The sequence below is a fragment of the Pelodiscus sinensis genome, chromosome 1, assembly GCF_049634645.1.
Source record: "Pelodiscus sinensis isolate JC-2024 chromosome 1, ASM4963464v1, whole genome shotgun sequence".
Lineage (NCBI taxonomy): Eukaryota > Metazoa > Chordata > Testudines > Trionychidae > Pelodiscus > Pelodiscus sinensis.
Genome location: NC_134711.1, coordinates 29,542,707 through 29,560,404, shown reverse-complemented (window position 1 = coordinate 29,560,404; position 17,698 = coordinate 29,542,707). Strand labels below are relative to the sequence as shown.

General features: G+C 43.2%; 1 protein-coding gene across 5 annotated transcripts in view; it reads right to left on the bottom strand.

Annotated features, from left to right (window-relative positions):
- Positions 1–17,698, bottom strand: part of GRAMD4 (GRAM domain containing 4) — a 125,373-nt gene that overhangs the window by 56,944 nt on the left and 50,731 nt on the right. For all 5 annotated transcript variants that reach the window (XM_075927714.1, XM_075927735.1, XM_075927721.1 and 2 more), the window contains exon 3: positions 9,637–9,757. In XM_075927714.1, the coding sequence (XP_075783829.1) occupies positions 9,637–9,757 (121 nt within the window). The remainder of the gene's footprint in view (positions 1–9,636; positions 9,758–17,698) is intronic.

Below are 17,698 nucleotides of genomic sequence, written 5' to 3'. Positions count from 1 at the left end.
AATTACATATCGATTAGTCAGTAAGGGGGGGGCTTACTACCCCCGCCCCCCCCACACACACACTCTGTGGCTCTGACGTTGAAATGTACTGCTGTAGCCAGACACAAACCCCATCTTGTTTTTCCACAAACCCCATCTTGTTTCCTCCCCCTCCCCCCCAGAGAGCAAGAGAAAGGCAGTCAGCCTTTGATGCCCTGGGAACACAGGTGTGCTGCCTGTCCCTGACTCTACCATAAACAGAAACCAGACAGTAAATGGGCTAGCTGACGACCCGGGACCTCCCGTCGCCCTGATGGCTAGTACCAGTAATTGACACACCTGCACTGTCCCAGGAGAGGAATCTTCACCCATCACATACCAGAGGTGCCCATTGTCTGCATTTTTCCCAGGTGTAAATTATGCTTTGCACCCTTCGTGGGAAACTTGGTGTTCAAAGCCATTTTTCCTAATTGGCCACTTGAAACCAGGAAGAAGCCTACATGACCCAAGGGATATAAAAGGGGTTGAGTAGCCCACCCCATTTGAGCTCCAATCATCTATACCTGCTGGCAGGTATTGATTGTCTCCCGAGGTCTGTGGGACGCCCAACCTCGCCCTACTTCTTCCCAAGGGATTGAGAGAAAGACGCTGGCCACGCCAAGTCTGGAACACAGGGGTGAGAATATATACCTGCTATGTGTCTATTTTGCATGCATTTAATAAGAGCTCAGAGAACCAAAGGGTTTCATGGTACCTGTAAGTGACTTATTAGTGTAATTTCTGTCCTGTCCTTTGTAGTGTCTGTGTTATCTGTAACACAGTAGTAGCATTTAACAACTAAGTTTACCCTGTAACAATAAATAGTAACTGTTTAAGCTTTAACCTGACTCCTTCAGTTGCTGTAACAGAACCAAGCACAATTTAAAAGAACTTCAGCCGGTCATAAGGGACTCACTGCCCTGACCGTCAGCTGACAACTGCCATGTAGGCAGTTCTTACTACATTTAAAAAGCAGAGGCGCAGTGGCTGGGGACCTGGCATGAGCTGGAACTGAAGCTGGAACATTGGATCCCGCACTGTGCCTCTGCCCTGCTCCTTCCCCCCTCAGAAATGATGCTAGGGAAACCAAAGCCGGTTCCCCCCAGCACCGGTTCCTGCTCTCCACCCCCAATGCCTCTGATACCTAGCCTCTTGCTGCCTAGACTTATCAGGTAGCCAGCTAGTCACTTAGCCCTTCTCTGCACATCCTCAAATTATTTGTAGATTGTTTCTCTATTAAATCATTGTACCAAACTCTACTTCTTTCATTGTTAAGCTTTCCTTGTAATATCAAGTTTACTGAATTTATTATTGATCTTTTCTGAACTTTCTTCAGTTTGTCACTTTTTTAAGTGTGGTTCTCACGAGTGGGCACAATATTCCTAGTATGGTCAGACCAAAGCTGTATAGAGAGGCAGTTATTCTCCTGTTGTTTTAGGTAATATCTGCACATACAATTAAAAAATGTTTTGCTGATCACATTTAATGCATGGTGAATTTTTCTTTATCTTGGTCTCTCCATCATTACTGCTCCCCAAGTTTCTTCCTCACAATATACAATCAACTGAAACATCTCTCTCCTATATTGGCCTCTTTCAAAAAAAATCTCATTTTGTTATGCATTTTCCATTTTTCTGATCTCTTGGACCTTCTGTATTATTTTTTATCTTCAAGAGGATTCATAATTCTAACTTCAGAAACAACTACAATCTCATTAACATGCCGTTTATTGAACCTTTAAGGTCATATGGATTTACACATTTAGAACAGCTTGTTCACCAATCCTTACAGTACCCCCTATAAGACTACCCACCCAATCTGATACATTGCCAGTTTTCCTTTGTGTAGTCTTTTCAGCCACAGGAAAGAGTCTCTATCCTTTTAATCCACAGAGTTCCTATATAAGCCAGCAGTTACTATGCCTTTCAGATTCTTAGTTGAAAAATGTATCATATATTTCCTTTTATCATAAAGAGAAATTCAGCTTTGTCTTAACATGTATGCAATATATTCATATCTCCTACACAAAAAGGGAGACAGTTTTGCCCTCAGCCCAGCTGATGCCTAGATCTTATAACAAAATATTATCTGGCCAAGCTAATAATTTAAATACATTTTCACAGCTTTTACAAAAATCTCTTAACACTTTAGTCTTCAAGATTAATTTCAGGACATTTGCTAAATTAAGGAAAAACAACTATAGGCAGGCACACGCCATTTGGCTTTCATCTCTTTGTTAAGCATGCCATTCAGCTTACCAAAACTGCAGGCAATCTTGTGCCATTAACATTAAAAACAGTAACTGAAAGCCACATTTCAAGAGATCCAAAACTTTAGCATCTAGGTTCTAGTGGCAATGAATAAAAACATTTACTATCCAAAGGAATATTTCTATGCTTTATTGTATACATCTTGTATAGAAACCTGATATATCAATCAATAAATAGGAACTGTCTCCTTATGCAATGAGCTTAACTTGGGATCTAAAAGTGTTCCTTGCCATTCTTGTTCCTTACCATTACTCAATTCTCGAGATTATCTTTGCCTTGAATTTACGTTGCATTGAGGAAGTAGTTATTAAAATTCAGATTTAGTGACATTTCAAAGGCTAACTGACCTTCTGACTAGCAAGACAGAAGAATGTCTTAACTAGATATAACGAATAGTCCTATGGCACCTTAGAGACAAAAATATATACAGCCACTCTCCGAGTTACAAACAAGTTACGGACCAACACTTGGTCCGTAATCAAACTGTTCGTAACTCAGACACCGCTGTTCGTAAGCGCGGGCCGCATTCGTAACTCAAGTACCGCCTTTACGACTGCTCCATGGGAGCTCTGGTCATAAGTGCGAACAGTCGTAATTCGACTGTTCACAACTCGGGTAGCGGCTGTATAGTATCATGAGCTCATCTGAAGTACAGGCAGTCCCCGGGTTACGTACAAGATAGGGACTGTAGGTTTGTTCTTAAGTTGAATTTGTATGTAAGTCGGAACTGGTACATATTGTAGGGGAAACTCTAGCCAAACATTTTTTTTAGTTTTGGATAGCATAGGGAAAGGTTAACTCCCCTCTAATGTTTGTTTTGCTGTCTGTTCCCCTGTTCAGAAGATTTCACATCTATTTCTGTCCCTGTGACAAACTCAGGACTAAAGGAGTAACTCATCAAATACCAAACAGCTCTGCACCATGCTTTGAGCTAATAGCTTTATTTCCACACACCACCCAGGGTTCTAGGAGGAGGGTCCTTTTTTTGCTAACACAATGAGGCCAGCACTTTGTTTGTTTTGGTGGAGTCTTTGTTTGCCCAGGGAGCCCAGCATGTATAGGGGGAGGAGGGGCGGAGAGGCTGCTTTTGTCTGCTGTTCGGCAGCCTGTTGCTCAGGGGAGGGGGCAGCCTGTTGCTGGCAGGGGGGGAGGGGGGAGGCGTGCAGGATGCGAGGCCGCGGGGGGGGCGGGCAGCGGGCGTGGGGAGGCACTTTTCCTCTGCCCAGCAGCTCTGCGGGATCCCTGTCCCTGTGGCCAGCTGCTGCAGGCAGAGGCCAGTTGGAGCCGGCCGAAGAGGAGGAGGAGGTGGATTCTAGGACCCAGGTGAGCGAGCCCCAGGGACACTGCTGCGCTCCGGGAGCCCGGCATGTATAGAGGGGAGGAGGGGCAGAGAGGCTGCTTTTGTCTGTTCGGCAGCCTGTTGCTCAGGGGAGGGGGCAGCCTGTTGCTGGCAGGGGGGTGGGAGGGGGCAGCGGGCATGGGGAGGCACTTTTCCTCTGCCCGCCAGCTCTGCGGGACCCCAGTCGGAGCCGGCCCGAGGAGGAGGAGGATCCTAGGACCCAGGTGAGCGAGCCCCGGGAATGCTGCTGCGCATGTGCGGGAGTTGCCTCACCCCGTTCGTATCTAGGGATCCGACGTAAGTCGGATCCACGTAAGTCGGGGACTGCCTGTAGTGGGTTTTGCCCACGAAAGCTAAATTATTATTTATTAATAATAATTATGATTAGCTTTTGTGGGCAAAACCCACTACTTTAGATGAAAAGCTTCAGGGCGGAGCTGAGATTGTTGTTTAAGATTTTCCTGTTATAAACTAATAGTCTGGTAGCACTTTAAAGACTAACAAAATACGTATATAGTATCATGAGCTTTCGTGGGCACAGCCCACTTCTTAAATGACTGGAGTGTTTTGATTCTGGACATCCGACACTCGGGTCATCTGAAGAAGTGGGCTGTGTCCACGAAAGCTCATGATACTATCTACATATTTTGTTAGTCTTTAAAGTGCTACCAGACTATTTGTTGTTTAAGTTTTTACTTTAGCTGAGCTCATAATATTATGTGGCAATGGTCCCCAATCTGTGGGCTGTAGACCGCTGGTGGTCCATGGAAAATTTAAAAACAAGGATTGGGCCCACTTCTCTTTTCTTTTTCTCTTCTTGGTTATTTTCCCTCTCCCAAAGAGTAGGGTCCATGAAATTTTAATAGATTGAAAAAGGGTCTGTATGCTCAAAAAAGTTGGGAAGCACTGCTACAAATATTTTTATTAGTCTCAAAAGTGCCACAGGACTACTTGTTGTTTTTGAAGTTACAGACTAATACGGCTACCCCCTGAGACTTTTTAAACAAACATGTGAGAAAATATAGTACGAGTCCCGAAGCTGCTTCTGACTCTTTCCTAATACAGATAAATGGCACAGCAGTATTAGTTTAGTATCATATTGTGATGCCATAGTTGGAGCTTTGTTAAAATGTAGCAAATATATGTCAGATTTTTAGGGGTAACATATACCCTTAAAGAAAACAAATGCTTAAGCATCCAAATAGGATTTATTAGCAAACCATAGTAAGTGTATTAATTATAAATGCACTAATTTATACATGTCTCCAAATTATGTATTTCTATTTAAGAACAATTGAACAAGAAACTGGCCTGGAACAAGTGCTGAGTAACACAGACACCCCTGAACTCATGTGAGACACTTAGTTGGCCCAACTTAGACTTCCACCATCCTGTCCATTGTTTCATTCCCTCCACATACCCTGTCTTTTCTGCATTTAATCTTCCAAATCGAAAAAGTATCTCTATTAGTTTTAGACTCTAGGTCACAAATAAAAACCATAAAGAAACCAAGAAACTGCATTTGCATTAAGCCTGCTTTTTCCTCCTAGCATCAGCCAGAAAACAAAAAAGGATTTTGAAAGAAACCATCACTGGTGCTAACTATAGGTTGAAACTTTCTAGTCTGGCACTTTCTGGTCCAGCAACATCCATGGTCCAGTATGATTTTAGTTAATGCTACCATGCTAGCAGCAATGTTTCGTTATCTCCAGAGGGATGAACAGAAGAACATTATGGGCATGTGAGGTCTGTTCAGTTTATCCTTGGAGGATAGGTTTCAAAATGGATGACAAGAGTTGGACTATCAAAAGTAAAATATAGGAAACAGTAAAAGGAGGCTTGTCGTGCAACTATCTGCAAAATGCATCTTGCATAAAGAAGGAAATTCTGATTTTGAAAAGTAAGATAAATGTATTCTCTTTTCAGCGGTATGTCCTGTGTATGCTAACAGTTGTTTATGTGTAAACAAAAGGCAGTTTTCCATTACATCTCATTCCTCCTTTCCCCGATGAAGTCTACAAAGCACTAGTCAGTTAATAGTGACAAGGAAAGGCGGAGGATTAGTAGGATATTTCATGAATAAAAAGGAAGCCCCATGAAACTATCAGTGTGTGTGCCAACTGTCACCCTTTGAACTTATGATCAGTGTGGCCAAGTCTCCCGTTGTCCCATAAAGTTTGTTTACAGCTACTAGTCCTAGATCTAATTTACTCCTAAATTTCTTCAAAGAAATAAGTAGTGGAGGTGTTGGTAATGCTGCTAGACAATATTGACCTACTGTGGTCTAGCAAATTCTCTGGTTCAGCACCAGTCAGGAGGGTGCCCGACCAGAGAGGTTCAACCGGTAGAAGAAAACTTTATCAAAAAATGGATATCAGTGCTTCTTTGATATCTGTAAAGATGCTCCAAAAATCTCTCACAACTTGGCTTTTTTTCCTATGTTTGTGACTTCTAGATTGCTGTGAGCAGGAGCGGATATAGGGCAGGGCAAACAGGGCGGCCGCCCCGGACCCGCGCTTAAAAAAACCCCGCGCATGCGCCGTGGCGCCACCGCGCATGGCATCACGGCGCATGCACTGTGGCAAAGGGGGGCCCCACGGAGTTATGCTGCCCCACGGAGTTATGCTGAATTCACAGGCACTTACCTTCCTTCCTTCCCCACCCCCCCGCATCCTCCTCCTGTTCTGAAATGTGATTTGTCCTTTTCATATGTGTTCATTTTTTTTTTTAATTGTATCCTTTGGTATATATGGTTGTGACTATTTTCTTCCACTACTTGATCTGAGGAAGTGGGTCTGGCCCACGAAAGCTCATCACCTAATAAACCATCTTGTTAGTCTTTAAAGTGCTACATAGTCCTGTATTTTGCTTAAGCTACACCAGACTAACACGGCTACATTTCTATTACTAATTCTTTCAGCCTTCCTTCATAGGTCATGTTCTCTAAACCTTTAATCATTCTTGTTGCTCTTCTCTGGACCCTCTCCAATTTCTCCACATCTTTCTTGAAATGCGGTGCCCAGAACTGGATACAATACTCCAACTGAGGCCTAACCAGCACAGAGTAGAGCAGAAGAATGACTTCTCGTGTCTTGTTCACAACACACCTGTTAATGCATCCCAGAATCATGTTTGCTTTTTTTGCAACAGCATCACACTGCTGACTCATATTCAGCTTGTGGTCCACTATAACCCCTAGATCCCTTTCTGCCATCCTCCTTCCAAAACAGTCGCTTCCCATTCTGTAAGTGTGAAACTGATTGTTCCTTCCTAAGTGGAGCACTTTGCATTTGTCTTTATTAAACTTCATCCTGTTTACCTCAGATCATTTCTCCAATTTGTCCAGATCATTTTGAATTATGACCCTATCCTCCAGATTAGTCACAACCCCTCCCAGCTTGGTATCATCTGCAAACTTAATAAGCATACTTCCTATGCCAATATCAAAATCGTTGATGAAGATATTGAACAGAGCCGGTCCCAAAACAGACCCCTGAGGAACCCCACTTATTATACCTTTCCAGCAGGATTGTGAACCATTAATAACTACTCTCTGAGTACGGTTATCCAGCCAGTTATGCACCCACCTTATAGTAGCCCCATCTAAGTTGTATTTGCCTAGTTTATTGATAAGAATATCATGCGAGACCGTATCAAATGCCTTACTAAAGTCTAGGTATACCACATCCACCGTTTCTCCCTTATCCACAAGACTAGTTATTCTATCAAAGAAAGCTATCAGATGGTTTGACATGATTTGTTCTTTACAAATCCATGCTGGCTGTTCCCTATCATCTTGCCACCTTCCAAATGTTTACAGATGATTTCCTTAATTACCTGCTCCATTATCTTCCTGGCACATAAGTTAAACTAACCGGTCTGTAGTTTCCTGGATTGTTCTTATTTCCCTATTTATAAATGAGCACTATATTTGCCCCTTTTCCAGTCTTCTGGAATCTCTCATGTCTCCCATGATTTTCCAGAGATGATAGAGGAGGTATCTGAGCCTCTACCTATCAGCTTCTTGAGTATTCTAGGATGCATCTCATCAGGCCCTGGTGATTTGCTGGCATCTAACTTTTCTAGGTGATTTTTAACTTGTTCTTTTTTTATTTTGTCTTCTAAACCTACCCCTATCCCACTAGCATTCATTATGTCAGGCGTTCCTTCTTCAGACTTCTCAGTGAAGATCGAAACAAAGAAGTCATTTAGCATCTCTGCCATTTTCAAGTTTCCTGTTACTGTTTCTCCCTCCTCACTGAGCAGTGGGCTTACCCTGTCCCTGGTCTTCCTCTTGCTTCTAATGTATTTATAAAAAGTTTTCTTGTTTCCCTTTATTCCCATAGCTAGTCTGAGCTCATTTTGTGCCTTTGCCTTTCTAATCTTGCCCCTGCATTCCTGTGTTGTTTGCCTATATTCATCCTTTGTAATTTGTCCTACTTTCCATTTTTTAATATGACTCCTTTTTTATTTTTAGATCATGCAAGATCTCGTGGTTAAGCCAAGGCAGCCTTTTGCCATATTTTCTATCTTTCCGACACAGCAGAATAGCTTGTTTTGGACCCTTAATAATGTCACTTTGAAAAACTGCCAACTCTCCTCAGTTGTTTTTCCCCTCAGTCTTGACTCCCATTTGACTTTACTTATCAGCTCTCTGTGCTTACCAAAATCTGCCTTCCTGAAATCCATTGTCTCTATTTTGCTGTTCTCTCTTCTACCCTTCCTTAGGATTGTGAATATTTATCTTACTTTTCAAAATATGAATTTCCCTCTTTTTATTAAAGATGCATTTTGCAGGTAGTTGCATGACAAGCCTCCTTTTACTGTTTCCTATATTTTACTTTTGATAGTCCAACTCTTGTCATCCATTTTGAAACCTATCCTCCAAGGATAACGTGAGCAGACCTCACATGCCCATAATGTTCTTCTGTTCATCCCTCTGGAGATAACGAAACATTGCTGTTAGCATGGTAGCATTAACTAGCCTGATTCCATAAGAATTAGCATTTATTTATTCTACCGAGAACAAGGGGGGAAAGGAATGGAGAGGAAAAAGGAAAAGTAATCTCTGGTCTGGTACAGTAAATCAGGAGCCACATTATTCTCATCAGGTCAGAAATGCATTTTAAGATGCAATATTTTGCTGAGCTCTTCATTAGTGCCACTGCAATTTACTAACCTATTCCCTTTTGTATCCTTAATTGGCTGCTACCCAACCTTAGTCAAAAAAGATTTTGTCACTGCATCTTAAGCAAGGCTGATGCTTTGACAACATGAACAAGGGCTTTTTACATCAGGGCGCGGCCTTCAAATTAATCTATACAACTTGGATTTCATGAACTAATCTCCTGGACTGGACCTCAACAGTAATCTGTGAGTTCATGCCTCTTGCGTCAAAATATAAAAAGCCATACTTTGCATTAATCACTATCTAATAACTTTATAAATAGAAAAAATTAGCATGAAGAGGAAACAGTGTTAAAGGTTACAAACTGTTGATCTACACAGTCTTGAAGGTCATAAAAGCACGTGGCTCCCATATACCATTCTGTACAAATTTAAAGTTCTTGCATAAATGCTCAATTTAGTCTTTGCATCTCCATGGAGATGGAAAGTATCTTCATTTTACATTATTAAATAGCAGGGGAGAAAGTAACACATTTCTTATAGGCACTACAGGATCACAACTCCATGGTAGGGAGTGGGGTTGCAATATGACAGTATCTGTAAGAAATGTAAGTGTAGAATGGAGTACTCAGGGCAGGGGGTTGGAGGAGTGTGTGGCAGAGTCCCATCCACCTGGGCTGGTCAAGGAACACACTCAAAAAAACAGAACAAAAACTTACCACTTTTTTAAAGACCACCTCATATCTGGTATCTCGCAGCATACCCAAAGAAAGCAAAAAATCCCATCCACTGCCAAGCATGTTTTCCATATTCTCCATGTACACCAAGCCATATTTCAATAAGCTCAAACATTCCTTATTCAAGAGCATTTTTATCACTTACGTAAAAAGTGTTTTTCCAATAAGGCGATTTCTAGGTGACCTTTGATTTCATTTAATCTATCAGATTCTGTTCTGTTAAAATCCTGGATTCCTGATGCCATATTGATGGTCCCTGGACCAGCCTATGAAAAAGGAGATGAAACAAAACATGTTAACAATTCAAAAAGAAGCTTCTCCCGAAAGTGTCACTTAAACACATAAATTTACTTCAAAGACAGTAAACAGAGAGCTGTGTGAAAAAATGTGTAAGCATTTGAAGCCAATTCTAAAATGAATCAACTCAGCAACCCTCTTATTCAGCATTAGAATTACTGAAATGAATCAATAACAGCTGATCAAACACACCAAATCTTCTTTAGACAAGATCAGCACTCAGTGCGCTTGCTCAGAAAAATTCTAGATTTGCTGCAACATGACGATCATTTCACTTCCCTCATGCTGGCTTAAGGTGCATTTCAAATAATGTTCTTTTTCCTTGAATATGACATATAGCCAAGTAAAACAAACAAAATCCACTATGAAAATAAGCAACAATCTAAGTCCTGGTCTACACTTAAAATTTAGGTTGACAATATCTATAGCTCTCACGACTGTGAAAAATCCCCATTCCTGAGTGCCACAGCCATGCTGACCTAAACACTCCGTGCAGACTACAGCATTCTTCCACTGATCTAGCTACTGTTGCTCAGGGAGGCACAATTTACTACAGGAGTGACTGTGCTTTCACTGCTGTAGCGTATGTCTACATTATGATGTCACAGAAGCAGAGTTGCAGTTCCACAGCTATATTGCTTTAACCCCTATAGAAACAGATTCTTCTAAGCACTTATTGCCATTCTGTACAAATCCTCTCACATATGCGAATACTTTAGCATCAAGACAATCCTGAAAGAAGAAAATCTGTAGTCCTGATGCAAGAAAGGGAACAAAATAGCTATGCAGGATTTTTGTTACATTTTTAAAAGGAATGCAAGTAGTGGCCGAAAGACAGTGGTGCAGGACAAAAACTCCAGGCTCTTCCATCTTTGGTCTGTGATTTATTACTGTCTTTATCAGCAGCAGCTGAATAAACTAAGCACTGGAAATACTGCTGAATGTGAAAATCAAATACCTGGCTACCAACAGAAGCAACGACTGCCTGCACAAAATGAAACAAAGACACATATATACGTAGTAAGAGACAGGTGAGGATTTACTTTTTTGGGGGGGAGGGGGGGACAAATTTCTATTTTTGCAGCCTGATTAAAATATCATTTGCACTGTACAAAGCCTGTAGATTAATTTTGGGTTTAAACTCTTCGAGTATTCCTTGTGTTAAATGCTTGCCAGATGCCAGCATTTCCAGTATTCGTTTTATAAGTAAAGTAAAGGTGACTTTATTCATAGCCCACAGTTGAGTCATCAGTAAGCATTCAGAGCTCAAGCGAGATAGAAATGAAACATTTTATACAAAATAAAATCCTGTAACTAGGTTAGTTTAATATGATCTAAATATAGTCAAGTAATTCAGCAAGTTAATGGAATAATTTTAAATTTTAAAAACAAATTGCATGTTTAAAAACCAATTATAAAGTATTTAGTTTTAAAATGTTTTTGTATCCCACACAAAGGTTTTAAAAGCAACTCAGTGATTAATTTATAACATATAGAGTGCACAGATTATTTTCACTGTTAGGAATGATTTATACTTTTTAAGTACCCTATCAATATACCTATAAGTGAGGTCCATTGGTGTCAACTGGCAAATAGGTTCTCTGTTCTCTATGATCAACTCCTTTATCAAACCTGAAACTGATTACACATAATGTGCTGTTTTATGGTATTAAGCTACCTATTGTGGATAATAAGATCTTGCCTGGAAGCTTGTAATTCATCAATATCCATAATCACTGCAAGATATGTTTACATAAAATATTTAAGGAATGCTGAAAATTATATCCTTATGGTCTTTGGTATCTTCCTCCTTACAGCTGAAGCGCCTAACTTGGCAGCAACAAGTTATGCAGCTGACATCAAGCACTTAGTGACAAATCCTCAACTCCCAGTGTTGAAGAGATAATACAGGGCTGGTTAAGGAACTGTGTCACAGCATGCCACATATCAAAGTGCATACTCTCCTAGAACAGGATGCCATATCAAGCAGAAATACAGGCAGTCCCCGAGTTACGCGGATCCAACTTATGTCGGATCCGCAGTTACTAACGGGGCTTTTTTCGCCCCGGAGGACGGGAGCGGCGGGACGCCCAGATGTGCCGCGGTCCGCCGCCCCCGTTCTCCGGGGCGAGAAAAGCTGCTCCCCTTGTCTGCAGGGAGACGGGGAGCAAAGCCTTGGAGCACGCCCGCAGGGGGACAGCTCAGGCGCACTTGGGCTGTCCCGCTGCGGGTATGCTCCACGGCTTTCCTCCCCGTCTCCCTGGTCTGCTGGTCGGGAGACGGGGAGCAAAGCCACGGAGCACGCCCGCAGAGGGACAGCCCAGGCACGCTTGGGCTGTCCCGCTGCGGGCGTGCTCCATGGCTTTGCTCCCCGTCTCCCTGGTCTGACCAGTTGCTCTGCCCCAAGCATCCTGATTCAGCCGCTGCTGGTCAATTTTAGCAGCGGCTGAATCAGGACATCTGGGGCAGAGCAGCTGGGGTGCTGCTGGGTTGCTCCAGTAGCGCCGAGGAGCCGCGCTACTGGAGCAACCCAGCAGCACCCCAGCTGCTCTGCCCCAGACGTCCCCAAGTCAGCCGCTGCTGAAACTGACCAGCGGCTGACTACAGGAAGCCTGAGGCAGAGTTGCTCTGCCCCAGGCTTCCTGGAATCAGCCGCTGATCAGTTTCAGCAGCAGCTGACTTGGGGACGCCGGGGTTTCTTAAGTTGAATCTGTATGTAAGTCAGAACTGGCGTCCAGATTCAGCCGTGGTTGAAACTGATCAGTTTCAGCAGTGGCTGACGCCGGTTCCGACTTACATACAGATTCAACTTAAGAACAAACCTACAGTCCCTATGTTGTACGTAACCCGGGGATTGCCTGTATACACTGGCCAGCAGAACCATATCAGGATATCTTTAAGGACACTGCTTTTGAAGAGCCATCAAAGTCAATTCCACGTGGTTCTAAAAGCCACCAAGGAATTATTATTTTTTTTAAATAAATACATCTCAAAATTAAATTAATATCAAATGCACAATACATTCCTGAATGCCTGGGAATTATCAATAAGAGGGAAGCAAAACTACTAGTAATTCAGGATACAAAGGAGCTAGAAAAGTTTGCCAGTGTAGCCATGCAGAGAAAAACTGCTCACTTTAAAAAGGAAGCAGAGGGAGGGTGGCAGAAAAAAAAATGGTTATCAACCTTTTTGCAAGTGTTGTTCTTCGAGATACAATGGAATGGACATGAGCAGTGTATGTGTGTGCATGCCCTTGTATACAGTCAGAGATTTTTACCTTAGCAGTAACTGTAGGGTTAGCTGTAGCGCCCCCATTTATGCATTGGTATATAAGGCGTTGCCGACAATACACCCTCTCAGGTCCTGCTTGTCGTCAACTCCAACACAGACGTAGGAGGGCGATTAATGGAACGGATATGAACAATACGTCTCAAAGAACAACAGTTAAAAGAGCTCTTTTTCTTCAAGTGCTTGCTTATGTTGATTTCATTCTAGGTGACTCTCAAAAAGTATCCTTGGAGGTGAGTGCAGAGTTCAGACCACCGGCTTGCAGTACTGCTATTCTGAAGTCAGAATCATTCCAGGCCTGCTTGGTAAGTGCATAACAGGATATAAGCATGTGGATGGATGACTAAGTGGCTGCTCTACAGGTGTCCTGGATAGTCACCTGGGCTAGGAAAGCTGTGGAAAAGGCTGGTTACAGGTGGCTGAAGGGAGCACCTTTTGCCTGATCGCAGCAGCAATTAATGAAGGCAGCAGCCCAAGAAAAAAAATATTTGAGCAGACTCTGGGAGTATGTCTAGACTACATGGCTCCATCGACGGAGCCATATAGATTAGGTTTCTAGACATAGGGAAATGAAGCGGCGATTTAAATAATCGCCACTTCGTTTACATCAAAATGGCTGCCGCACTGTGCCGATCAGCTGTTTGGCTGCACAGCGCGGTAGTCTGAACGCTCCGCGGTCGACAAGGGAAGCCCTTGTCAACCGCCCCGTTATGCCTCATGGAAAGAGGTTTACTGGGGCAATTGAGAAGGGCTTCCCTTGTCGACCGCAGAGCGTCCAGACTACCACGCTGTGCCACCAAACAGCTGACCAGCACAGCGCGGCAGCCATTTTGATGTAAATAAAGCAGCGATTATTTAAATTGTTGCTTCATTTCCCTTTTCCGAGTACACTAATCTACATGGCTCCGTTGATGGAGCCATGTAGTTTACACGTACCCTGGATGACTTTCATTCTGTGGGGCATCGCAATGAACAATTGCATCAACCTGCAGAATAGATGGGAGGGTGAGTCATGACATCAAGTGGAATGGGGTCCCTGACTTGTGGGTAGAGGTGCTTGAAACCCTTGAGGAACCTGGCAGTCATGTCCTGGGCAAAAATAGACCTATCCTCAAGTGTCATACAGAAGGTCAAAACAGTGACCAAGTGGACCTTGATAGATGAAAGGGACAGGCCTTGAAGCAGGAGATGAAGAATGTAGTCCAGAATCAACTGCAGGAAGGCCTACTCAGGCTGAATATCTTTATCTGCTGTTCATCAAGTAAACCGCTTCCATTTAGCCAGGTAGATCACCCTGGTAGAGGGCTTTCTGTTGCCCAACAGGAGCTGCTGGACAGTAGCTCAACGCTCCTGTTCTTCCACATTTAACCATTCAGCAGCCAAGCCATCAGATACAGCCCTGCCAGGTTTGGATGCAAAAAACTGTGGTAAACCTGAGCAGCATCCGTAACAAAGCAGTCAACGACAGGTCCAGCAACATACCAAACCACTGATAGGGTATGTCTAGACTACATCCTTCTGTCTCCAGAGGGATGTAAATTAGACATACCAAAATTGCTAATGAAGCGGGGATTTAAGTATCCCATGCTTCATTAGAATAAAAATGGCCACCGCTTTTTGCCAACGCGGCACTTTGCTGGCAATAAGCAGCAGTCTAGATGGGAATCGGTCGACAAGGAAAGCCTTTTCCGACCAATCCTATAAACCTTGTTGCACGAGGCATAAGGGATCGGTCAGAAAAGGCTTTCCTTGTCGACCAATCCCCATCTAGACTGCTGCTTGTTTCTGGCAAAGTGCCACGTCAGCAAAAGGCGGTGGCCATCTTTATTCTAATGAAGCGTGGGATATTTAAATCCTCGCTTCGTTAGCAATTTCAGTATGTCTAATTTACATCCCTCTGGCAACAGAGGGATGTAGACTAGACATACCCATAGGCAGAGCTTGCCGAACTGCGGTGAGCCCCGCTTGCCAGCCACGCTGTCCAGCGATCTGTGTGTGCACAGATCGTTCTGCGCATACGCAGATCGCCCGAACCCCGGCCACAGGTGAGTAGATTGTATTATTTGTCGAGCCCAGCTCATAGGGTGGTACTACAAAGATTATCTTCATGCTGTCCTACTTGATTTTCATGAGAATTCTGAATTAACAGCACTCCTGTACAACAAACCCCCCAGCTCAAGAGCAGAAAAGCATCCAACAGGGAACCTCTGCTAATCCCGCAAATCAAGCAAAAATATGTGGCATTTCCTGTTCTACTTGGACCCAAACAGGTCCATGTGGGGAGTTGCCCACTGCAAGAAAAGGAAGATTACCATTTCCAGGTGGAGGAATCACTCACCGTGAGACAAAAAGTTCCCCAGGAAGATGTGCGCCTATGAGATAGATGCTGTGTTGTACACAGAATTCCAGAACCTGAGGCCTTTCAGTCAAAGGGCAGATGATCGGGCTTGATCCTACTTGCTGGTATAGGACATAGTTGTTGTATTGTCCCTGAGAGCCTTCTCCTTATGTGAGGTAGGAAGGGTTTGCAGGCCAGGTGAACCACTCAAGCTCCCTCACTGATGTATAGGGAGCAATTCTGACACAAGCAACATGCTCCCCACGCCAGGAGAACTGGAGTCAAGAGTCACCAACAGGGACAGATTCCCTTCCAACACTGATGCAGGATTTTACCACCATGAAAAACGATCCCTTATGCCTCGTGCAATGAGGTTTACAGGATCGGTCGGAAAAGGCTTTCTTTTACAGGGCTTTTGATAAATTAGAGAAGTGGGCAGTACACAACAAAACGAATACAAACCAAATGCACAAATACAGAATGAGGGATGACTGGCTTGATAGCAGCATTCTCAGGATGACTGGTTTGATAGCAGCGTTCTCAAGAAGGATTTGAAAGTTGTGGTGAATCACAACTTCAACATGATTCAGCAATGCTATGCTGTTGCAAAAATAAGCAAATATAATTTTGCATTGCATTAAACAAGCATTGCAGTTAAGTCTTGGGAGGTGATAGTACCACTCTCCTTGGCTTTGGTTAGGCATCAGCTGGATTACTGTATCTAGTTTTAGTCACCAACGTATAGAAAGGTTATAGAAAATCTGGAAAGGATCCAGAGGCAAATTGCAAAGATGATCAAAGGGCTGGTAATGCAAGCCATATGAGTGAAGACTGAAGGAACTGGGTATATTTATTTTGGAAAAGAAGAGATTAAGGAGGAACATGATAGCAATCTTCAAATACTTGAAAGGCTCCCATTAAAAAGTTGGAGAAATGTTGTTCTCTCATCCCAGAGAGGGTAGGACAAAACTGGCTTTTAATAAAGGGGTACTCCTTGGATCAGGTGTGGGATCAGGCATCTTGATCTGGTTTGCTCCACTTCTCATGACCTGGGACTGTTGACTAATGATAAAAGGTTGACCTTAATTCCACTACAAGGTATAGAATTCATTGGAACAGTCCTCAGCTCTATTCAGGAGAGAGCCTTCCTCCCTGTGATTCAGTTCCAACCTACGGCAGGCCTGATCTTTTTCATGCAAGCCCAACTTCTCACCATCCCATGTGCCTGCAATTGTTGAGCCATATGGCAGCCTGCATATATGTGGTTTGGCATGACCACCTCAGCCTCACACTTCTGCAGGCATGGCTAGCATCTGTCTATGCCTCCAACAGACACAGCATGGACTGTGTGGTTAGTATACTGGACCACCTAGGCTATATCTACACTAGCGGGTTCTGGTGCAAGAACATATTGAGCAAGGCTTTTTGTGCAAGAAGTCTTGCGCAAGAACACGTCTACACTGCCATGTCCGAGATGTGCTTTTGCGCAAGAGCGCCCATGACTGTGTGGACGCTCTCTTGCGCAAGAAAGCTCAGATGGCCATTTTAGCCATAGGGCTTTCTTGCACAAGAAACACCTGCCGCGTGTCCACACTTCCCTCTTGCGCAAGAGCTGTTATGCAAGAGAGCTTACACTTGTAAGAAAAGAGCGTAGCTCTTGCGCAAGAAGCCCTCTCTTACCACGTACGGTAAATGTTCTTGCGCAAGAGAGGATGGGCAGTGTGGACACACTGCAGGTTCTTGCGCAAGAACAGTCGTACTTGCGCAAGAACAGTCGTACTTGCGCAAGAACAGTCGTACTTGCGCAAGAACAGTCGTACTTGCGCAAGAACAGTCGTACTTGCGCAAGAACCCGCCAGTGTAGACATAGCCATGGAGAAAACAATGGCTACTAAAGAGCTCTATAACTCCAGCAATGAAAGAGAGAATGAAATTATAAATCAAGGCCAAAGATTAAGTGAGGATGACTAAACAATAGAACAAATTATCAAGGAAGTGGTGGACTGGTTCTTGAGGTTTTCAAATCAAGATAACATGCTTCATTCAGACTGAAATTATTGGGCTCCATAAATGGGTGACACTCAATAGCCTGGGATGTACAGGCAGTCAGAATAGATAACCTAATGGTCCCTTTTGGCCTTAAACACTATATTCTAGCTTTTTTACCTTAGGAAAACCAATCTAAAATATTGAAGTCCTAATTCCAGTTAAAAAAAGGCTAAATATTTCACATTTACTTTTTTGTATTCTATAGCTGAACATAAAATGAATATATTAAAATTAA